A 25,062-nucleotide genomic window follows, 5' to 3' on the forward strand; every position below is an offset into this window, starting at 1 on the left:
TGTAAGGGTCCACTTAAATGCAGATTTTTTTCCCAATAAATACTGTACAGAACTGTAAATGTATTTTTCGTATGGTTTTCTTAATATGGTTTTCTTTTGCGTAGCTTACTTTATTGTAAGAATACAGTATATAACACATATAACATCCAAAGTAATGTATTAGTAGTTGCCGGTTAACAGTAGGCTATTAGGGGCGCCTGGGTGGCTCAATCGTTAAGCATCTGCCTTTGGCTCAGGGCATGATCCCAGAGTCCTGAGATCGAGCCCCGCATTGGGCTCCCTGCTCCGCTGGGAGCCTGCTTCTTCCTCTCCCACTCCCCCTGCTTGTGTTCCCTCTCTCGCTGGCTGTCTCTCTCTCTGTCAAATAAATAAATAAAATCTTAAAAAAAAAAAAAACAGGCTATTAGTTGTTAAGTTTTTGAGGAACCAAAAGTTACATGCAGTGGCACCTGTCTGGCTCAGTCTGTAGAGCCTGTGGACTCTTGATCTTGGGGTCATGAGTTCATACCCCATGTTGGGCATAGAATCTACTTAACATGAAAAAAAAAAGTTACTTGCAGATTTTCAACTGCATGAAGGGTCAATGTCAGTAACCCCCATGTTGTTCAAAGGCCAACTGTACTTACACAGAGGTAAAGCAAATATGGAAAATATAAATTTTTCAGAAAAATAATTAATTGGTCCTTACCCACCAGACTGATTTTTTATAGTCTGATAAAGGATTACGAAATAAATTTTTAAAAACACTAAGTTATAATGTTTATTTAGCTTTTTCCATAATTAGAATATTTTTTTTAAGTCTTACAATGTCAGGTTTTGGTGAGTGTTTTTGTTTTTTATTTTTCATTAGAAAAAAATACTGCCTTCTTGAGAACTTATACACCCATATTTATACACCTTTCTTATTCTCATCCAAATCATTACTTTTCCTTAACCAAAGTCTTTTTTAACTTTACATTTTCATACACAGATGAAGTTAAACAGTCGTAGTCTCAGCCTTTATCATACTGATGCATATTATTATAAATACACAGGAAACATTAGACTGCAAGCAAATGTTTTGGCAATATAGCTAACTAGATGTCCCAGCCAGTCCTCTTATAGAAAGTGATTCTAATTGCTGGTTGATATCATTTTAAATTTTTTGGAGAAACTTCCAGCAAGTAAGAAAGGAATGCTCACCTTATGTGAAGGGTGTGCCTTAATTAGTCTGCTCGGGCCGCCATAACAAAATACCACAGACCGAGTGGCTTAAACAACAGAAATTTCTGTTTACGGTTCTGTAGGTGAGAAGTCCAAGATAAAGGTCCAGCAGGGTTCAGTTTCAGGTAAGGACTCTCTTCCTGGCAAATAGAGTCATATCAGGGGTTAGGACCTCAACATGAATTTAGAAAGACATAATTCAGTTTATAACAGGAGGAATCCAATAATTTAATTGGAACACTAAAATGCCTTGTAACAGTACAAAGCTCAGAACCTGAACAAATTAGGAGTCTGATAAGATACCCCCTCAAGTAAAGCTGGAAACCTCTGAGAGCTATATACTCTCAGTGAAAACTGATTAATTTGATTTCATCAAAATTTAAAGCTCCTGCCCATTAGAATGGGAGAAAATAGTATATATATCTGACAAAGGCCTTGTATTCGGAATATATAAACAACTCTTGCAGACACTTAATGACTGAGCCACCCAGGCGCCTCACAACTCTTGCAAATCAATAATGAAGACAAGCAGCCCAATAAAAGTAGGCAAAGACTTGGAAACTTAACAAATACAGTATACAAGCATACAAAAAAGTTTACAACTGATCAATCATAAATGCAGTTTTGATGCAAATTAAAATCACACTTCACACCTTCTGGAATAGCTAAATTAAGACTTAAATTACCAAGTGTTTGTTAGGACATGAAACAGTTGGAATTCACACACACTTCTGATGGTAGTGTAAGATAGAGCAACAGTTTGACAGTTTCTTATGAAATTAAAATTAAATATGCAGTTATGATATCCAGCAATTCTGCTCCTATATACTTACCTAAGAAAAATGGAAGCAACATTCCTCAAAAAAACTTATACAAGGATTTTTACAGCAGTTTTAATCATTATAAACAAATATTGGGGGCAACCCATATGTCTATAAACAAGAGTTTGGATAAACAAATTGTGATATTTTCATACATTAGACTACTATTCAGCAATTAAAAAACACTTCTGATAAAGGTACATGTGTGACTCTCAGCAACATTTGTATAAATATGAAAAACTTACGTTAAGTCAGACATAAAGGAGACATGGTATATTTTTCCTTTATATGAAGTTTGAGAATAGGCAAAACTAATCTATTGGTGATAGACAACAACATAATGGTTGCCTTTGGCTGACGGGGGATTGACTGGAAGGGAATTTTGCGGGGTGATGAAGATGGTCTTTATCTTGACTGAAATGATTATACAGATGTATACCTATGAGGCTAGGGATAAGAATGCATTTATCGAAACTCACCAGTTATGCGCTTAAGATCTGTGCATTTTAGTTATACATTTTGCCTCAATGAAACAAGGAAGGAAGAGTAAAGACAAAAACTGGAGAGTTTGAGGCATCTGGGTGGCTCAGTCGGTTAAGCATCTGCCTTCAGCTTAGGTCATGATCTCAGGGTCCCGGGATCAAGTCCTTCATCAGGCTCCCCACTCAGTGGGGCATCTGCTTCTCCCTCTCCCCCCCGCCCCGTTTGCACGGACTCTCTCTCTCTCTCAAAAATAAATAAAGTCTTTTTTAAAAAAACAAAAACTGGAAAGTTTGTCACTTACCATCATTTGAGAGAGTTCTACATTTCATATAGAAGGAAAGTGGTCAGATGTGGAAAATCTAAGAAGCAAAAAACTAAAATATTTGATAGCAATAGCATATAAAACAGCAGGAAATTTGTTGGTATTAATATGTTCTAAAGTGCTTGTATTGTTCCAGAGGATGGTAGTGATCATGACTACCTTTATACTTTAATAAATTAAGTGTGCATGCTTAAGGATAAGATAAAAGAAATAGACTGTATAGTTTCCAAACTAGTAGGGAAGCAAACTGAACAAGAATCCAAAAGAAGAAAAAGAAAAAATAGAGGAAGTGGGGAAAATATAAAACAAAAACTAGGATGGCAGAAATAAGTCTAAATACATGAGTAATTATAACAAATATAATTAGACTAAATGCTTCACTTGAAAGAAAAAGGTTGTCAAACTGGATTAAAAATAAAGTTTAGCTGTATCGTGTTTATAAAAACAAATAAAACTTAAGGCAGCTAAAAAAATTGAACCTAATATTGAGTGAAAACATCAAGTTGCAGAAAGATACATGGCATGTAGCTTCACATATGTGTACATTAAAAATATTCAAAACTGAAATAGTATTTTTTTTAGGAATTCAGATATTACAGAACTATAAAGAAAAGCGGGGGGAGATAAACACATAATTTGACAGTTAATTACCTCTGAGGAGAGACAGGAAAGGAGAGGGGATTAGGGAGTGTTTTTTTTTTTTTTAAAGATTTTATTTATTTATTTGACAGAGAGAGACAGTCAGCGAGAGAGGGAACACAAGCAGGGAAGGTGGGAGAGGAAGAAGCGGGTTCTCAGCGGAGGAGCCTGATGTGGGGCTCGATCCCAGAACGCTGGGATCACGCCCTGAGCCGAAGGCAGACGCTTAATGACTGCGCCACCCAGGCGCCCCATATTAGGGAGTGTTTTAAGGTCATGATGATATTTCTAAGCTATGTGATGACCAGATGGTCATTCTTTATGCTTGCACATATTTTGTACTTACTCCTTTGTATCTGCTCTGTTTAATAAAAACGGTAAAGAGGAAAGTCTCTTTCATTTATCCAATCAATAATTTTGCAGTAAGTGCTAAGTAAAAATTTGAGTAGTGTGTAAGTTAATGAAATGTCAGGCATTTGGCCATGATTTGTAGAAACTTTTAAAGCAGAGGTTCACAACCAGCCACCTACAAACCAGATCTTTGTTCTTGTTGATGAATACACGGTACCCGGCCAAGATTAAAAAAAAAAAAAATCAGGGAGCGTACAACACTTGAGCAGACACTTTACAAGAGAGTATATTCACATAGCAAATAAGTGTATGAAAAGAAGTGCCGTGTTTTTAGTCACAGGAAAAGGCAGATTAAAACCACAGCGAGATTCCCCTTATAGGCACACCACATTGGCCCAGTTAAGGCTGGCATTACCTTTTTAAGTTATCTAAATGTTTTTAGTAGAAGTTCAGTTATTTTGCTGGGATTTTCCAAATATACAGTTCCGTCAGAATTATAATTTTCCTTTTTTCCTTCCGTCGTTTTCTACCTCTCCCCTCTCTGGCGCCAGTAGTTGCACAGTGGTGTTGCTAGAGAACGTAGGAGATATCCTAATTCCGTTGTTGACTTCGGTGGAAATGCTTGGAAATGTTTCCCATTCATCATGGTACTGGCTTTGGTGTGGGTTATCTACATTGGTTATATTATGAAAGTATCCATTTATTCTCATTTCAGTAAAACTTTCCTTTTTTTTTTTTTCCCCAAAGATTTTATTCACTTAGAACATAAGCAGTGGGGAGAGGCAGAGGGTGAGGGTGAAGCAAACTCCCCGCTGAACAGGGAGCTGAACGCAGGCCTTGATCCCAGGACCCCGAGATCATGAACTGAGCTGAAGGCAGACACTCAACTGACTGAACCACCCAGGCACCCCACGTTTTTCTTTTTCATGAAAGGATATTGAATTTCATTAAATGCCTTGCTGGCGATCGTATTTTTCTCTTTATATATTAATATGTTGAATTACATTTACTAGCTTTTCTAAATTAAACCATCCATTTGCAGGGCGCCTGGATGTCTCAGTCAGTTAAGGGTCTGACTCTTCAAGCCCCATGTTGGGCTCCACGCTAGGCATGGAGCCTACCTAAATAAATAAATAGAGATAAAAAAAATTCTAAAAACCATCCATTTGCATTCCTTGACATAAACGTCATTTATGGTATATTTTTCCTTTAATGTGCTAATAGATTCTATTTGATAATGATTTATTTCATACTTTTGCATTAATAGTTATAAATATATGTATTAATATTTATGAATAAATATGGAGTTTTCTTAGCCCCCCCCCCAAAAAAACCAGTGTGTTGGTTGCCACCATTTTTTTTTTAAGATTTTATTTTTTTATTTATTAGAGAGCACTAGCAGGGGGACGGGGCAGAGGGAGTGGGAGAAACAGCCTCCCGCACTGCATGCTGAGCCTGATGGCAGGCTCGATTCCCAGGACCCAGAGATCATGACTCAAGCCAAAGGCAGATGCTTAACCCACTGAGCCACCCAGGTGCCCTTTTGGTTGCCAACATTTAAAGACTGGGACTTTGGGGAGTGCCTGGGTAGCGTAGTCGTTGAGCGTCTGCCTTCAGCTCAGGGCGTGATCCCGGTGCTCTGGGATCGAGTCCCACATCAGGCTCCTCCGCTGTGAGCCTGCTTGTTCCTCTCCCACTCCCCCTGCTTGTGTTCCCTCTCTCGCTGGCTGTCTCTCTGTCAAATAAATAAATAAATCTTTTAAAAAAATAAAATAAAGACTGGGACTTTGGGGCACCTGGGTGCTCAGTGGGTTAAGCATCTGCCTTCAGCTTAGATCATAGTCTCAGGATCCTGGGATCTGGCCGCATGTCACGCTCCCTGCTCAGGGGGGAGTCTGCTTCTGCCCCTTCCCCCTACTCCTCTCTCTCTCACTCTCGCTCAAATAAAATCTTTTAAAAAAATAAAAATTAAAAAAAAGGAACATTCCCTGTGGTTCCTTTTATTAAAAAAATAAAATAAAAATAAATAAAAATAAAAACTGGGACTTTGTAGGGTCTCCTAGGAAGGTTCAGTCAGTTAAGGGTCCAACTCTTGATCTCAGCTCGGTTTTGATCTCAGGGTCATGAGTTCAAGCTCTGTGTTGGGCTCCACTCTGGGCGTGGAGCCTACTTTAAAAAAAAAAAAATGGGGGACTTTGTAACTTATCTTAAAAAATAAATCTAGGGGCACCTGGCTGGCTCAGTGGGTAGAATTTATAACTCTCGATCTCAGGGTTCTAAGTTGGAGCCCCACCTTAGGTGTGGAGATTACTTAAAAATAAAATCTTTAAAAAAACAAAACCTCAGTAAACCTAGCCAGAATGCCCCCGTTTCAACAATACTGGTTTCCTGGACCGGAGTAGCATCTACCCACTTCAGGTAGGATATGGGGGGATGTTGCTATGTATCACATGTGTAACATTTTTAATCCTTGTAGGCAAAATGTTTAGAGCATATATAAAATAAGGACTGCACTTTATTATTTGCTTTTGCACATCTTATTCCATTCTTCTTTCTTCTCCTATATAGTCATAATGTCCCATGATCTGTATTGGATAAATGTCACCAGTCAAGTATACAAAATTTAGCAATTATTTAATCAGTGACTTTAACTCATCAGTAGGAATTCAATTGAATTGAAAAAAGCGAGGTTAATAATCATTTGTTCCATCAATGCATGTCTTTATTAATAAAAAATACCTTGTCTGACATATGTTCTCTCTTAGGGTTTGGATTCTTCCTTGAAATTTGCATCTTAAAATTTAGGAATTTGGGGTTTTTTTAATTTTTTATTTTTAGTGATCTACACCCAATGTAGGGCTCGAACTCACCACCCTGAGATGAAGAGTTGCATGCTTTCCCAACTGAGCCAGCTTTGCACCCCTAGGTGTTTGGGTTGTTTGTTTGTTTTTCAACTCATAATCATAAACTCTCATCTGAATAAATTGTCCGAAGTACCCAGATCAATTATGGTATAATTTGTGCCACGGGACTTAAAGTGGGGCTTTTAAAAATGACTGGAATAATAGAGGCTTTCTTCTTTGTTTGAATCGCAAAATCACCTGTATTGTATATCAACTCAGGTCTTCCTGTTCTTAAATATGCAACCTTGTAATAGTCATAGAGTTCATAAACAATATTAAAACCTTAACTACAGATTGTTTGGTGTATATATTAAAGGAGTCCTGAATGATTGACCTGCCATTTGTCTTTGGGGGAGAAAATCAACTTCCTTTTTTCCTTTTTCTGCTTAGTTGATGTAATTGTAGGTGAGCCCAAAGAGAGTAGTGTTTTTCTTTTTTCTTCTTTTTTTTTTCTTTTTTTTCCCCTAAGAAAACCATTGAGATTTTAACAGTTTGTTCTTTTACTAATGTCCTTAGTGGATAGTAGTGCATATATTCTGCTTAAACAAGACGACTATGATATAAATGCATATATTATATATGTTAACTAATTTTTAGCTTTTGTTTTTGTTGTGTTAGTGATTTTGTGTTGTATGTTTTGTTTTCGGTGGTGTGTGTTCATTTTAGAAATTTTTAAAATTGCAAAAGAGAAAGTGACAGTGATTACTTATAGGGAACTATTGATAACGTTGTTAGTGGACTCTATTGAGACAGTGCAGTGTGATTGAAAAGAGACCAAATGGAAATGAAGGACATTTAGGTAAATCACTTAAACTTTCTGGGCCATGCCCTTCCTGATCTTTAATATGTGAGAGGATTGAGGTCCTTTCAGTCTCTGAAAATGTTGTGAATGGAAAGAAGGCTAAAGGAGGAGCTCCAGCCGTGCTGCTGCTGAACTATATGGACTTGAGGAAGTAAAGTAATGCAGATACTGCACTTTATTTACCTTCTTTCCTTTAGAAGGTTGTTGTGAGGATATGTGATCCATTGTGTATTACTTATTTTATAATTAAAATTTGTGATGTCATCTATTAATCTATAGAACTTTAGGTAGAGTACAGTAATGGATGGCTGCTGCGTTTTCCCTGGCTCTTTTCAAACAATAAATTTTCCCTATAGAGCCCCTGGCTGGCTCAGTCAGCACATGTGCACTCTTGATCTCAAGGTTGTAAGTTCAAGCCCCACTGGGTATAGAGATTACTTAAAACCAAAATCTTTAAAAATAAATAAATAAATAAATTTGCCCGCTTTTTTGAGAGAGAGAGAGAGCAAGCACATGCTAAGGGGAAGGGGGTGCAGGGTAAGAGGGAGAAAGCAAATCTTAGGCAGCACAGAGCTCACAATGCTGAGATCATGACCTGGGTAGAAATGAAAAGTCAGACCCTTAACTAACTGAGCCACCCAGGCACCCCCAATAAATTTGCCTTTTGATTTTAAAAGCCTCAGAGGGGTGGCTGGGTGGCTGAGTTGGTTAAGCATCAGACTCTTGATCTCGGCTCAGGTCTTGATCTCAGGGTTTGGGAGCTCAAGCCCTGCGCTGGGCTCCACGCTGGGCATGGAACCTACTTAAAAATAAACAAATTAATAAAATAAAAGCCTCAGAAATTGAGTATGTCAAAAGAAAGCATTATGTTGTGTGAACGATGTTTTGTAGAACTTACTGCTGTTTTAATTTTTAGGTCCCCACTTTCCTGTTGGAGTAGTCCCTCCCAGAACAAAATCACCAACGCCTGAGTCTTCGACAATAGCCTCCTATGTAACCTTAAGGAAAACTAAGAAGATGATGGATTCAAGAACGGTATTTAACTAGAAGTTAATTTCTAGTAGAATTCTTAAGCCCATATATGGCTTTCTCATACATAATTTCCTTTTTAGCATTTCACAAAAATTTTTTTTGCATAGTCTAAGAAAAACTTAGTAATCTTAATTTTTTTTTAAATTACATGCAGGAAGTTAGCACCTAGGGGACAGATCTACTCAATACCTAATCTAGGTTTGTTTTGATCGGCCTTGAGATAAGGTCCACAGTTTGTGGAATCTATTCTCATATGACTGCCTTATATTACATCTCTTGACACCTCTAAGAATTTCTTTGATGAGACTGATAGACATGTCCTGTGGTCAACCAAGGTAATGGATTTCCAAGCTACCCTGAGTTTAGAGGGCCTTTTAGCTGTGGTGGATTTAGAGTTTGCCAGTCCTCTGGTGACCCTGAGAAATGTGAATTGAGATTGGGAAATAAATTCTTTATTTCACATATTCATCTGAGACCCATTTAATTCAACTTGCTGTAAACCAATCTAATCTTGGTCATTTGGGGAAGATTATCAGGGTGCTTAACTCCTTTTCACCAGGTAGGCTTAGAAATTTGGGCTGCAAAAGATTTTTTTTCTTTTTTTTTAAGTGAGAGCACAAGCAGGGCTGGCTGGGGGGGCGGGGCAGAGGGAGAAACAGACTCCCCGCTGAGCAGGGAGCCCAATTTGGGGCTCGATCCCGGGACCCTGGGATCATGACCTGAGCCAAAGACAGACGCTTAACTGACTGAGCCACCCAGTCGCCCAAAAAAATTTTTTTAAGATTTTAATTTATTTATTTATCTTAGAGAGAGAGCATGAGCGGGGGTGGGACAGAGGGAGAGAGAATCTCAAGCAGACTCTGAGCTGAGTGCAGAGTCCAGCATGGGGCTTGATCTCACAACTCCGAGATCATGACTTGAGCTGAAATCCGGAGCCAGATGCTCAACCAATCCAGCCACCCATGTGCCCCAGAACTTTTACTTTTCATCTTTATAAATTCTCTACTTATTTGGTATGAGGTAATTTGATAATTTTAAGCTATAAGAATGAAAAATACTACAAATGATAAGATTTATGGTTATTCTTGAAAGATATTGAAGTACAACTGCAAAGTATATGCCCCAAATATCTGACAAATTTATATACAAAAATATAATATTTTAATTAGTACAAAATTATTGAGACCTAGAAAGATCATTATTGTAGAATAAAAATTAATGAATTTCTATATATCAGTATTACCATTGGCAGTCATGGTTTTATAATAGTATTATTTTTTCATAGTTAGGCATTTTTTACAGATTGAAAGGGTATTTTCTTTGAAAATTGTAAAGTTAAAATAAAGCAACAGAAAAAATTTTAAAAATGCATGTGGAGGGGCACCCAGCTGGCTCAGCTGGAAGAGCATGCAACTCCCTATCTCAGGGTTGTGAGTTCAAGCCCCATGTTGGGTGCAGAGAGTACTTAAAAATAAGATCTTTAAAAAAATAAAAATGCATGTTGAGGGAGGCCTGGCTCGTTCCATCAGTAGAACATGTAACTCTTGATCTCGTATTCCTGAGTTCAAGCCCCACGTTGGGTGTAGAGCTTACGTTAGAAAAAAGTTAAAATGTGTGTTGAGATGAAGAAGAAAGATATTACTGGATTTATATTCTATAACTATCTTTTTTTAGTACATAACTATCTTAAATAGTAGAAGAAAAGCTACATAATCAAATACAGGGGAGGAAGTATAGAAGAGTATAGTTATATGATATTGGTACAGGAAAGACCTTTCTAGGCAAAATCAGTGCCAGTATAAAATACTTGGAATATAACAGACAAGTTCCATAATATATGAGGAATGAATATACATCAGTTATTTTTAAGAGTTTCTTTATGGAAAATATGCAACAGTAATTCACAAATATATGATAATTGTTCAACCCCATAATAATTTTTAAAATACTGAAACTGCAATGAGATACTCTTTTCCAGTTATCATTGGAGAAAAAGATCTAAAAATTAATAACATTTGGCATTTAGAAACAGTAGATTTTTACAATATGACAACTTGGAAAAAGGAAGTTGCAGTGTAACAACATTTTTGCGTAAGCGTAGAAGAGGATGACTACATCTTTGTAGTTACTAAAAATAAAAGGATAAAATAAGAAACTTAATAAGATCCAAAATAAAAATAAAAGGAAAGGGATGCGATGGTAGCTAATTCCCAATCTGTATCTAGAATTTGCTCTTTTTTTAATGCTTTCTTTGGTTTTTTTGGTATTTTGTTTTCCAAAGCAAATGTGTTTTATTTTACATATAAAAGAGAATCACCATCACTTTCTGCACATTAAGGCTTTTCATTTTTCCTCTTCCTTTTAGTTTTTACTTGAGCTCTTTAAGGTATTTATTCTATACAATTGAAAATGGCTCTAGTTGAGGCACCTGGGTGGCTCAGTCGGTTAAGTGTCTGCCTTCAGCTCAGGTCATGATCCCAGGGTCCTGGGATTGAGCCCCACATCAGGCTTCTCACTCAGCGGGGAGTCGGCTTCCCCCTCTGCCCCTCCCCGTTTGTACACGCAGGCTTGCACTCTCTCTCTATCAAATAAATAAATAAAATCTTTAAAAAAAAAAAAAAAAGAAAGAAAATCACCATTAAGAAAGAAAGAAAATGGCTCTAGTGCTATAAACTCTTGCCCTGCAGGCATTTTTCGGATTGCAGGCGAGAGAAAAGATCTTAGGGGTTTGCCTGACAAACTGCCTCATCACAGAAATGCTTACCTCCACCTGGGCTTTTTCAAAAGCAAGCGGCTTCACCAGTGTCTCACAGTCAGTCCCCACCAACTCAGACCAGAGACGTAAAGAAATGTATGGATTCTATGCCGTAGATTCTAGCATATGTTGAATCTTTAAATGTCTGTTATATAAAATAAGCTAAAATTTGCTTATGACTAATACTAAAGTTCTTATTTTGTATTTTATACCCATATCGTTTTACATCATTAATAAGAAAGTAAGAAGTAAGAATTGGTTATTTAAGGTGACAAATATTTTTAGACCCTTCAGTAAACCATAAAAATGAGTCTCATATATATATATATAAAGTTTCCAAATAAAACCATCTGATTTATGGAAAATAGTATTTCTGTATTTCTGTTATTGATCATAAACTAAGGCTTTTTCTCTACAGGTCTTTTCACAGTAAATGTGTGACTTAAAACATCACATTTTCATTAAAACAAATCTCGGGGGCGCCTGGCTGTCTCAGTTGGAAGAGCATGCAGCTCTTGATCTCGGGGTTATAAGTTCGAGCCCCATGTTGGGTGTAGAGATTACTTAAAGATAAAATCTTGGGGGGAAAATTTTTTTAAATAAAATAAATCTTCTATATTTAGAAGCTGTGCCCCTTCCTAGTTTGAGTTTTATATAATTTCCTGTTACAGTGACCATGCATCACCAATTACTAGTGAAGGATAAAACAGTTTGCCTTTCTGGTGTTAACAAACCTCCACTTTTGACTTTGAGAACAAAATAAATGCATTTTAGAACATTTTTTATTCCAACATACTTTTCAGAAGTTATTCTACGTTCTTGTATTGATATGTCTATTTTTAATTTAAAGGAAAGGCCACGAAGTGCAGTGGAACAGCTCTGTTTGGCTGAAAGTACCCGACCTAGGATGACTGTGGAAGAGCAAATGGAAAGAATAAGGAGACATCAGCAAGCTTGCCTGAGGGAAAAGAAAAAAGGATTAAATGTTATTGGTGCTTTAGACCAGTCACCCTTACAGAGCCCTTCAGGTTTAAGAGATAATCCATTCAGGATTACCCAGGTAGATCAATTGCATTTAATCATTCTTCTGGGTAAATCTGATATCACTTGAATCGGGATCATGGAGTCACATGATTGATGGGTTTTCAAATGTCTACAGTATGGGTAGTTATTTTGTATTTAATTCCTGTAATAATAAGACAGCTTAGTAAAATAGAAATAGCCCTGAGTTCAAAAAATCGGAGCTGTATTACTTGTTGGATATCCTTGTACCAGCTATGGACTCACTGTTCTCTACTGTAAATCAGATGGCAAATACAGCCCATCCCATCTACTTCACAGAGATATTAAGAAGATGAAAGTGCTTTCAGCAAATGTGAAATGCCAGGATAGTCCCCAATTCCCGTTCCAATAAAATGTGTATTACTCTGTGTCCTAATTTAACACGACCTAAATTGTAGCAGGAGAGAGCTTCTAAACAAAAGTTCTAAGTCTGCTGTTCATCGCATCCCAACCCCCCCTTGTAAAGTGACACCATTCCATTTCTTCTTATTTGTTACCCCAATTCATAAATAGATAGCAAACTTGGGAACCTTTTTCAGTAGCTTCTGTCTGGTCCGTCCCTGTTAGTAAACATGTATCAGCTGAAAGTGTTGCCCTGTCTTCCTCAAAATCCCCTTTCCATCTGATCAAGAGCTGGCAGGCATTGCTGCTTACACTCCAGCACAGGTGAATAATTACACATTCTACAATTTACAAAATGGGTGATTAAAGAGATGAGAAAAAATGTGTGGAATACTGATATATATATTTTTTTTTCCTCTGTTGGTTTTCATAAGGAAACCTCCTTGTGAGTGAAGATCAGCCTTTTTTCACAATTAGCAGGTGCTATCTGAAAACCGTGCATGGCTTCATAGTATGAATCTCTGCTATGTATCTTTTGGACAGACTCGAAGAAGGGATGAGAACATTAAGGAATCGGATGCTGTCATTAGAGAACATGATGTAAAGCCAAACCATGAAACTCCTGCCGCAGAAATTGTTCGACTAAAAGAAGTTGAACCTCAAAATACGGATTTCAGCAAAGAGGTAGCGAGATTATTTTAGAGCAGATAGTCCACGGGGGGCGATTTTTGAAGGTTAGATCAAGTGGGAAGGTTGAAAATAATGATGTTTCATTTCATCGCAGAGACCCTAAGTCTAAGTGAAATGATAGGTTTTGTTTAACGTGAGTGATGTATTCAGCACATCAGAAAAATGGGATAATTGAACACTTAAAACATAATCGAGGCTAGAATAAAGTACTGTTAACCCCAGGTAAAGACTCGGATATCCCCGAGCTGCTGGCTGTTAGCAACGGGCATCATCCCTCCAGGCGAAAAACATTTTGCATCCAGTAGTAGAGAAGGTTAATATTTTCCGTATACTTGAATCTAAATATGTATTTCAGTAACTGTTTGACAGGATATCCTTTTTTAACACACTTTTATTTTTGAATCATTTTTCTTCTTATTCTACAGTTGGAAAAAACTGAGGACATTTTTTCCAAAACACCTTCCAAACCTGAACCAAATGGAGTAAGTTCGGAGGAAGTGATGGATAAAGAGGCAAACAAAGAGAAAGTGCCCGAGGATGTTTCATACAGGTAATAATTAGGGAAAGCGACAAAGGAATCACTCCCAGACTTACGTAACTGCTCAAGAATAGAGAACTTCGGAGTCAGAAAGTCTTGGGCTCTTGTCCCAGCTCAGCCACTGAAGAGCGGCAGGACCTTGAACAATGTACATGACCTCCCTAAACTGCAGGTTCCTAACTTGTAAAAATGGGGGTCATAATATTATCTATCTCACGGGTGTGTTGTGATGATTAAATCAGAAAACACAGGTACAGCGCTTAACAGTATGCTTAGCACCTAGGAATTCAGTCAGGACCTTTAAAAAAAACGCCAAAAGATACATAAGCTGTCTCCAGGTCAGCACCTCAGCATGGCCTGCATAGTGGGTGGTAATGACAGACACTGATCAGAAATCCAAGGTATCTGGTGTGTTCCAAAAGTTACAGTGATTTGCTACTTATTTTTTGGCTGTATTTCTTAACTGGCCTTCTTATGTGTATGTCCTCAATCTCACCCTTCATTAGAAAAATAACCAGAGCTGGAAAAGAGAAATACTGTGATTTAATGTTACTCAGAATCCCTTTATTTCTTCAATGAATGGCAAGATTGAGTTTGAAAAACTTTTGGCAATCGCCGATTAGGAAAAAACCTGCTGTTTTGTTAATAGGCGTAGATTAAAACACATCTAGTATATAAAAATCTATGAGTTTCATGACCCAACAACAACAACAAAGTTTGTTGGCCACTTTGGACGATGCCAGGGAATTGACTTCTTATTCCAAAACCTGGTACATAAAGGCAAAGAATCAAGTGTTTATCTTACCTTTCCCAAATAAACTGCAACCAAAAAGTTTTTGAGGAAATAGTTTTCTTTTTAGAAGAATTTTTAGAAGAATTTCATTCAGTAAGGAATGAGAGACATTCAATAAGGAATGAGAGACTGTTTTGCTAACCCTAATGAAATAAAGGTTTTGAACCATATTCCTCAATGGCTAGAAAAGCTGGAAAAGCTGAAAATCTGACAGGGAACTTTATAATGAGTGGCTCAAGAAACCCTTGAACTCACTGATCATTTTGACATCACGAAAGGAAACAACCGGTTACTGCAAGTGCAATGTTAGCAGTTACTAACTGTAGATGGCGGCATCTTTTGTATATGGTCAAACATTTTCATGATGATAAATTGGAAGAAAAAATTTTACTGTGTTCTGTAATAACAAGTTTTAAGATATCGATCTGTTTTCATTAGCCCTCAGGATGAGACGCAGATCACAAATCATAAAGCAGAAAGTCACCCTGAAGAAAATATAAAGGACAATATTCTTGAGCAGGAAGAAACTATTGTTTCTTATGAACAAACTCCCGAGGCTTCCAGAGGAAATCAGACGACGGCAGGTAGATATTACACATTTCATAGTCTTCTCACTGGAGTTTCCTCTGAACCTCTGAATTTATATTCTGCCTACCCACATGCACCTTTGGGAAGGATGCCCCTGGAAAGGATGGAAAGGTGACCTCAGCCTACATCCACAGAGTCTCTTCTGGCTTGGATCACTTCCTTCTCTCTCTCTCTCTGTCTCTTCATCTTAACTTTAACACATATACCATAAATTTTTTCTAATAAGATCTTCCAGAACTTGGAAAACATACCTGTTTCTCTGAGGCTGGATTCTCAGAATAGTCACAAACCTACTACCACCTTAGGAGCCGTAGAAGATTTAGTGCCTAAACTAGTAGAATGGGTTTGTTTAGCTGCTGCTATACCCACATCTGGATTTTTCTCTGAGAGAAGATCATGATCCATAGCATGTCATAAGATAGGGGCTCCTGGGAGGCTGTCGGTTAAGCAGCTGACTCTTGATTTCAGCTCAAATCGTGATCTCAGGGTTGTGAGATCGAGCCTTGTGTTGGGCTCTGTACTGGGCGCAGAGCCGGCTTACGATTCTCCCTCTCCCTCTCCCTCACCCCCTCCCTCTCTAAAAAAATGATTAATTAATTAATTAAAAAATAAAATAATAAAAGTGTGCCACTTTCAGGGCTTTTTTTCCTTCACAGATTTGATTTTCTTTTTTTTTCTTTATGATATTCGGCAAGGGATGGGGATCATACAACTAGTACATATTATCAACATCACTTCTCACAGTCCATAAGCAAAAAACCGTTCTTAATAATCCTCTGTCCTGGGGCGCCTGGGTGGCTCAGTCGGTAGGTGTCTGCCTTCAGCTCAGGTCATGATCCCAGGGTCCTGGGATCGAGCCCCACTTGGGGGGGGTCCCCACTCAGCCGGCAGGCTGCTTCTCCCTCTCTGCTCCTCCCCCTGCTTGTGCACGCTCTCCCTCTTTCTCTCTCTCTCTCAAATAAATAAAATCTTTAAAAAAAATAATAACCCTCCCTACTTTCACCCTCCTCCCCATCATTTTGCAGAAGGGCAAATACAGTAAAATTCAGTTAGTTGGGACTGTTCTTCTTTGGAAGAACATAGGATTCTGGCAGTATTCTCTATATCTTATATACATAAAACATGCAAATTGATGTGATAAGTCCTGTTTCCTTGTAATGGATATTAAACACTGCCTTTTCTTTTGCCTCTATCATTATAAGTCATTGTGCACAGAAATTCTCACTTTTTTAATTGCCACTGATATATATATAAAGATATATATATATATATATGTATATATATGTGTATATATATATATATAATCGAAACACATTGTATACGATGGTTAAGTTTAAGGTACAGGAGGAAGAAGAATTTTTAAACAGTCTCCAAGAGACATTTCGTGCTAAGTAATCATCAGTGGTCAATTTAGAAAATCACAGAACCCAGGTACAACCGTCAGTTCCTGAAACATGTTCTTATTTTATGGGATCACAGCATCAGGATGTCCTTCTCCAAAGGTGTCCTAAAGACGTTTATCTTCTCGCATTCTCTTGGTGTGTTTTAGTGAAAAGTCTGTCTCCATCTCCTGAGTCCTCGCCAGTTCCAGCCACTCAGCCGCAGCTCACAGAAGGATCCCATTTCATGTGTGTGTAGTCTCAGAAAAAGTACGTCCGTTCCCTTTGCATTTGTGCTTTAACTTCAGAGTTTTTAACTTGAGTTTTATTCACTTATTGGCTTGGTGAACAAAAACTGAGATTAATTCTGGGCTGTGCATTAGGGATTGTTGGCAGAGCAAGGAGGCTACGTATTTGAGCCACGGGCAATAACTCAGATCTCCGACATCAGCCCTTGCAGTGATTTGCTACGTGACAGCATTTTCTCTGTCTCTTATTTCATCGTCCATAAAAACAGCAAAACTAAGAGGCAATGGCCTGTGCCAAGACAAGCCTCACGGTGTTTTGCAGCTGTGCTCCCACTTAGCATTCCTTTCCAGAGTCGGATCGGAGAACTCTGTGGAAGCGATTACATGTTGATCAAGTGATGTTTTTTACAGTTCATGTGATATGTCTACCGCATGGGGAGTCTGTTAATTATTTTAAAGGACAAAGGAGTGTTTGTGGTACAGCTAACTACATGGAATATTAAAATCATTAAGATCTATCAGAAATTATTTCTAAATAATTTTTTTAAGTAAGGGAGGTCACTACCAAAAAAGCTGTGGGTGGGGTCAGGGGGAAGGAGGAAACCTTACCTTAGACCACAGTCTAAGAGCTGAGAATAATTTCTTAAGTTCTTTTAACAATTTTATAGACAGATGCTAAATTTTACTTGTACTTTTGTACTTGCAGATATATACTCTTTTTACTTTTCAGGAAACTGAGATGTGGAGCTATTATGCCTTTTTGTGCATTTTCTCCTCATACCATTTACCAGACCTAGTAATATCGTATGCTTTAGGGTCGCCACCAGTTTCTGTTAAACAATTATAAGCAGCAAAAACACATAGAGATATTATAAACATTATTGCTAACATATTCTTTGACTTTTAGATTCTCAAAATAAATTAGTACAAATACTAAGTTGACTGAGTTTACCCAGTAGTGCTTATTTTCTAGAATCTTCTTCCATTCATACCTTTTTGTAGCAACTATAACCTGTGTCCTTTTGTTCATGCAGAAGGATTTATGTCTGTCTTGTCATATTTGTAACTTTTTATCTGAGATTATGTCTACATGGAGCCTAGAAGAGGCCTTTGTTTGTTGTCAGTTGATATTTATGCAGGATTGACATCCTTTCTGGAGTTACAAAACACCTGTTTGTTATAGCCTTACCTATGTCTTGCCTCTGTCACTCATGCGTTTAAACTTTTAACTTACTATGTTTTGAAGTGACAGTTGCCACTAGTGACAGAATAATACCAGCATAGGAATAGTCAGCATGCTTATTTGACTCCTCTTGTGCAAAGAGTTGATAGATGGCCTCTGTCCATCTTAGTGGACAAGTGTACATTAAAATCCAGTCTCGTTATCTTTTGGTTCAATACACAGGTTACCATTCTTTGTACACAGACCAATGATAATAAAAAATGTTGTCTGACAATAAAGAGTATTTACAGTTAAAACTCAAGTACATTTCCAGGTTCCTTAAGTTGTTATTATTGGATTTTGTTTCATTTTACTTTCACCGTAAGAGCCAGTGGCATGACATACTGGAATGGGGTCCAGTGACTGCCAGATATTTTCTAGTCTTCTGGCACGCAGCCACCGTGAACAGCTAGTGGCTCTCAAACCGGTATTACTTTGTCTTCTCACTTGTGTGTATGGCATCTTGCTGGCTTAGTCGTCTTGGCAGGACTTTGGAAAGGTTTATAAATGACACTGCTGTGTAGGCAGCTTAATACATTGTGACACATTTTAGCAAAGTTATGCAGATCTTCGCTCATTTTGTTGATCTTTCAGATTCAGCCACAAATTTGGCTACTTTTTAAAATTCTGGACTGTTATTTAATTACATTCTTTGCTTTGTGAATTAAAGCTATGAAATGACAAGAAAATGTCCTTCCATTGTGTGATGTCTTCGGATTTTCCTGGCCGTGCTTGTCAGTTCCATTGTTACGGAATACCGCCCTCAGTTACTTTAGGAAACGGGCACTCACGAACTTTGCAGGTGTCAAGGTAATTTTCCCTGTGTTTATTTTGCAGCTACACTGACTTCTGTTGAAACCATTCAAAGCTAAGGACATGGACCTTCGGCAATGTGAGAAGATATTGTACAGTATATTTTAAATCTATGAAATTCATAGTTCTGATGCTTTTGGCCACAGAGCATCATTTTATCACTTCTGGAAAATGTTTATTCCAAACAGCTTTAATGGCTCATATGTACCCTCCGTAATCTCAAGGTTGCTGTTCTGACACCAGCTTGCTGCTATGATTTCAGAGCACATAAGTAAAGGTGCTTTTTTAATGTGCGGTCTACAGCCAGAGCTTACTTAGTTGCTGATTTCCGGATTTTGATGTTTCTACAGTTTAGATGGATTTATATTTCGTTTTGCCTTTTCAGTACATAAACTTAGTTATTATTTCCAACGAAGCTTGTTTTCCTTTTTTTTTTTTCCTCCTCCCATTTTGGCTACTGCAATGCTTTGTTTCACACTTGATTTGTAAAAAATTTTATATATATATTTAAAATGTGCCATTTTATTATCGCTAAGTGAAGTACGTCCTGTTTTCTGCTATAATTATTTCCCAGTCAGATTGCAATGTCAGCAGTTACTGCCACACTCTTGTCAGCTTAAACACAAATGTTACTGCTTACTTTTTCTTAAAAATACAATTTAAAATGTAGGTATTTTGAAGTACTGGGCTTATACTTCAGTTGGGATAGATGTGTACAGCAATAAGCCGGTTTTCAAATCCAGTACTTAGTTTGTGTACAAATGTAATTATGTTCATTGTGTATATATTATACAATGAGCACATGTAAGTATTAAAGGCTACTTACTATTGTTTAAATGCAAATGTTCATATCTCATTTCTTTTTTATCATGTTAAATAAATGTTGATGTTCTTAAATCACTTGTGTTAGAATTTTTGCTCTTCCCATCAAAAGTGGAACGTCTGTGGGGCGCCTGGCTGGCCCAGTCAGTAGAGCATGTGACTCGTGATCTCAGGGCTGTGAGTTCAAGCCCCACATTGGGTGTAGAGATTACTTGAGAAAAATAAGTCTTTAAAAAAATTAATTAAATTAAAAGGAAAATCTGAGACTCAAGGGACTTCTTGATGGACACTAGGCTGTTAATCTTACCATTATAGACAACATCATAGAAATACCTTTTCTGCCATGCAGGCCGGCTCTCCCATGTGAGAGCTCAAGGAACTGGAGGCCCAGGGAGATAGATTGGGCCACAGTCGCATTATATTTAATGACAGAATTTGGACCAGAACATAGTTTTTTCACATTTCCTCGGAGGCCAGCTGCTGAACACCACTGGGCAGGTTTCATTTCGTGAAGTCCTCTACACTTATTTCTATTTGTTTCTGTGTTGTAGAAACGAGCTTCAAACATCTGCTTTCTCTGCTCAGTGGATTGGGCTTGAAGAGGGGTGTGCGGAGCAGAGGGTTATTTCTCTGACATGGGGAACTAGAAACCGTTTCATCATCAGAAGTAGGACCCTCAGAGATCATTTTCTCTTACAATACATTCTTTGCAGATGTTCACGCTCTTCAGAATCAATTACATTTCTTCCCTCTGTAACCTTTTGTTCACGCTATATATTGTTCCCAGAGTACAAGGAAATCTGATGCTTTGGGATTCCTATATGAAATGGCTGAAACTAAATTGGCACTGGTCAGTCTTTCTTTTCTTTTTCCCATGCTCTAGTAAAGAGGATTTAAATTTAATTCAAAATGCAGATGTATAAAAATTCATCTGCTCTAAACAGAAACACACAAAATGAGATGCAAATCGATACAGTCTATATTGTAGGAGGTGAATGAGAAGAGAGGTTAAGATGGAAGGAGACCGTTCAGCTCTCCATCCATATAAACATGTTTACACATACAGCCTTTCTCTGAAGACATCATGCCAAAGTCTTCCAAAGGAAATAGGCTACGGATTATTATTTCCCTCTAGTCACCGTTCCGTTATTGTTACAGATCTTCCGGTCAGTGTGTTGGGGGGAGAGTGACTGTTGGTCTTTGGTTTTTCCTTGGGTTTTTTTGGTGAGGCTTTTTATGTCTCGTGTGTGTGTGTGTGTGTGTGTGTGTGTGTGTGTGGTGTTACTTTGGCTTTATTAAGCACAACATTTTTTGAACTATTTCAAGAAGGAAAAATGTCCCATACTAGAGTACCTGGAAGCCTAGGGGGTTTGGAAAAAACAGTATAGAGTAGTTGTAACTCGGGTCAACATTTCAGAAAGCCAGATGAAAATCACTACTTAAAACAATAGGTCAGCACAGGTACTTGTTACAAGATACAGCAAAAGGGACTATTCTCCAACTCTATGACCTAGATTAATACTCTATCTCACCTAGAGCTCACCTTGCTCAACTCCTGCTGTCTTATTGGAGAGGTGTGCAGAGAGCCCAGGAAGTACGGAGACTTAGAGGAAGGAGGGCGGCAGACAAGCCGGAAAGGCCGTTACTCCAAATACAGGGTTGTTATGGGCGCCAGCTTTCCAGCATGGAAGCAAGCTCCAAAGTTTAATGTGGGTCCCTGTTGGGTTGGTTACTCAGACATCACGCCAAAGTCCCCCACATGCCCCTGCCCCCAATTTATAGAAAGTTGTTTGGGGAGGGTTTTTTTAGATTTATTTATTTGAGACAGCAAGCACATAGAGAGGGAGAAGCAGACTCCCCACCAAGCAGGAAGCCTGATGCGGGGCTTGATCCCAGGATGCCGGGATCATGACCTGAGCTGAAGGCAGACGCTTAACCAACTGAGCCACCCAGGTGGTCCCTGCTCAGTGGAGAGCCTGCTTCTCCCTCCACCTGCCTCTCCCCCTGCTTGTGCACGCTCGCTCGCTCGCTCTCTCTTAAATAAATAAAATCTTAAAAAAAAGAAAAAGTTGACAGTCATACTCCTATGGTGGTCAAAAATTAAAAATAATCATAAACAAGAAATCTGCAAACTTCTTTGTTTGCAAAGCCACAAAAGTATTTTTAAAAATTGTTTCCCTTGCACATTTTAAATTTGACATCTTTAGTTTTTCAGAAGCTGAGATAGTCAAAAAGAGGTTGTAATTTTTAGCATACTATCAATTTAACTTTGAAACTTTTTTTTTAAGATTTTTGAGAGCGAGTGAGCGAGAGAGAGAAGGAGGAGGGAAAGGGGCACAGGGAGAGGGAGAAGAAGCTCCCGCTGAGCAGGGAGCCTGACTCGGGGCTCAATCCCAGTACCCAAGGATCATGACCTGAGCCAAAGGCAGTTGATAGAGAATGTGACTCCATCTCGGGGTCATGAGTTCAAACCCCGCCTTGGGTGTAGAGCTTACTTTAAAAAAAAAAAAAAAAAAAAAAAAAACATTGCTTCCTGGCCCTTTGGCTAAGATTAAGTGTAGTTTCTGTTCTTATCAGTTTAATATCTGATACATCCTCTATCCAAGGACAGTATATGAAGTGGCTTGTTGGAGCAGAGAGATGGTATAGAAGCTTGCTCTGTCTGCTCTGTGCATCGACCTCCTATTACTGCAGAACCTCCAGAAACAGTGCACCCCCTTGGGGGCTAAAGTAAAGATTCAAAAAAAAATAAAAGATGCAAACAAGCTTTTTTAAAAAATATTTTTTTTCTTTTTAAGTCATCTCTACGCCCAATGTGCAGCTTGAACTCACAAGCCCGAGATCAAGAGTCTCTTTCTCTACACACTGAGCCAGCCCGACGCCCTACAAGCTTTTTTTCTTTTTCTTTTTTTCAGGTTTATTTATTTATTAGAGAGAGTGGAGGGACAGAGGGAGAAGCAGACTCCCCTCTGACGGGGGAGTCAGACTCTGGACTCGATCCCAGGACTCCAGGATCACAACCTGAGCCAAAGGCAGACACTTAACCGACTGAGCCACCCAGGCGCCCCACAAGGGTTTGTTTTTTTTTTTAATAGGAAATTTTACATCATTCCTTTTCCTCCTTGAACTTATATTTCCATTTTATTTCATACTTGATCACAACAAATGATGATACATAAAATTTAATGATTTTAATTATTTCTAAGTCTATCCATTTCTGTGAGATCTTGTGTGGTCATTCACTTTTTCACCACCCTGGAGGATTTTACACCCTGGGGTGCAAGAGTGAGATTCAGAGAAGTAAGTTTTTCATAGCAAAGAAGAAAGGAGCTAATGTGAAAGGAGTGCCTTGATCTCAGGAGACGGAGGGCCAATATGTTTTAGGCAGGAGTTCACGTGGAAAGTAAAGTTCTGGATACCAAGTCCACTGAAGTCATCCTTGCCTACATACCCATGAAATGTTTCTGTGTACTGATTTGAAGACTACTGTCCTAGACTATTTGGCCATTAAAATATTTGTAAGTGTAATGATTTATACATACCCGGTCACTTTAACCATATAAAGGTTTTATGTAGATTCAGCCCATGGCAGAGAACTCACTAGTGAACAATTGTGAACAACTATATATGTACAAGGATAAGTTGACTCAATGCAGAAACAAATTTTTTGTTATACTAAAGTAGTGATTTGAAAAGTTTTCCCAGAATTCTTCCAGAAGAAAGGATCACATCCTTCGTCCATAGCTTAAAAATAAATCTCTGAAGTGTTTGTATTGTAAAAGCAGAAACTTTAAATTTTCAAATTTAACTTTTTAATTTACCATAATTTTTTTATTTTAAAATAATTAACAATAAAAAGTCAACCTAAAACATCAGATGAAAGACTGGGTCGGAGGCGTGGGGACTACAGCAGAACTATTTCATGTAATTCAAGGCTGGGACCACACATTTAAGTAGAGGATAGAACCCCAGCGCTGTGTCTCTCTCACAAGCTCAGTGCCTCACCAACTTCCTGGAAAGTCCCTTACAGCCTGTCAGCTACGTTCAGAGAAGCCTATCGAGTCTACTTGAGAGAAGACTCATTCTCTCTCTTTCCTAGAAAGGGCTCATCTCTGTTCCTCCAGTGCTGGGAAACCGTGTAAGCCATCAGCCTAGGCCGGCAGCGTGGCTGAAGGGACCTTCCATCAGCTCTGTTGCTAGGAAACCCGAATCCCTCCAGACCCTTGTTACTGCTCTGGGGCCTCATTGTGTGGCAGTCGGGAGCCCAGACCCGGCACGGATTGCCCGCCTGGATTGGAACCTAGCTCTGTCACTTACTATGCGCCCTTTGCCAAAGTACTTACGTGCTCTCTATGCCTCGTTTTTTCCACATATCAGAAGTTGGCCTGATAGTTATTATTACACTACAGTTGTTGTAAAGACTAAATGAGTTAACATGTGTCAAGTGTTTAGAACATTTCCTGGCACCATGTAAATGTTTGCTACCATTAACTTTTATTAACTAAGGGCTAACTTTATCTAAGTACAGTTTCTAAATTTAGGGCACTATGAATTACGTTATTTGAGCAGTGTTTTCAGACTGGGTCCCAATGTAGCCTACATTAAAATCACCTGAAACCCTTGTTAAAACACAGATTTCTGGGTCCCACCCTTAGAATTTCTGATTTTGTCACTCTGGAGCGTGGTCCAAAATTTTGAATTCTGATTCTCAGAAGTTCCCAGATAATGCTGGTGCTGCAGGGACCACCCTTGGAAAACCACGGACATATAATAAGGTTCTGTGTTGTTTGTTGAATTTTCATTTCATTGAATGTGCTGCTAGAGTGTGAGGATACGTTAAGAAGTTATTCACAAACGTGTGCACAGAGTATAGAAGAACGAAGATAACGCAGTAACTCAGACGTTTCCCACGAAGGCCCAGAGAGATGAGGGGAGAAGTTGCTAGAATCCAAAGAAGAAAGGTACTTCAGAGAAGCCCTTCCGCTTTTTTTCCAGAGACAAAGCCAGCCTCAGTGTAGACAACCCTGCATGGGAAGACCCAGGAGAGTGAATGTACTGACGGCACTGTCCTGTCCCTCCAGTTTCTCTCTGGGGCTCACAAGAGTCATGCTGGGTGTAGCTGGGAACACCTGGGGGCTTTTAAGACCTTTCCAGGGGATCCTTGAAATCAAAACTATTTTCATAGTAACACTAGGATGTTCTTTGCCTTTTTCACCTTTATTCTCTCAGTAGTGACCAGTGGAGTTTCCCAAAG

At 38.5% G+C, this 25,062-nt stretch overlaps 1 protein-coding gene and 1 non-coding gene across 7 annotated transcripts in view; both read left to right on the forward strand.

Moving 5' to 3' along the window:
• PLEKHA5 (pleckstrin homology domain containing A5) overlaps positions 1–19,883 on the forward strand; it is a 237,530-nt gene extending 217,647 nt beyond the window's left edge. For 3 of the 6 annotated variants that reach the window (XM_040642201.1, XM_040642196.1, XM_040642199.1), the window contains 7 exons: positions 8,441–8,559; positions 12,162–12,371; positions 13,259–13,399; positions 13,831–13,955; positions 15,175–15,320; positions 16,874–16,973; positions 19,011–19,883. In XM_040642201.1, the coding sequence (XP_040498135.1) occupies positions 8,441–8,559; positions 12,162–12,371; positions 13,259–13,399; positions 13,831–13,955; positions 15,175–15,320; positions 16,874–16,962 (830 nt within the window). In that variant the 3' untranslated portion in view covers positions 16,963–16,973; positions 19,011–19,883. The other 3 variants (XM_040642198.1, XM_040642200.1, XM_040642197.1) reach the window with 2 other exon arrangements.
• Positions 19,884–22,333: 2,450 nt separating this feature from the next.
• On the forward strand, positions 22,334–22,527 carry LOC121105488. Its single transcript, XR_005838014.1, has one exon. It is a non-coding gene; the product is annotated as a U2 spliceosomal RNA (small nuclear RNA).
• Positions 22,528–25,062: the final 2,535 nt, after the last annotated feature.

Source organism: Ursus maritimus, unplaced genomic scaffold (genome assembly GCF_017311325.1).
Source record: "Ursus maritimus isolate PB19 unplaced genomic scaffold, ASM1731132v1 scaffold_26, whole genome shotgun sequence".
Lineage (NCBI taxonomy): Eukaryota > Metazoa > Chordata > Mammalia > Carnivora > Ursidae > Ursus > Ursus maritimus.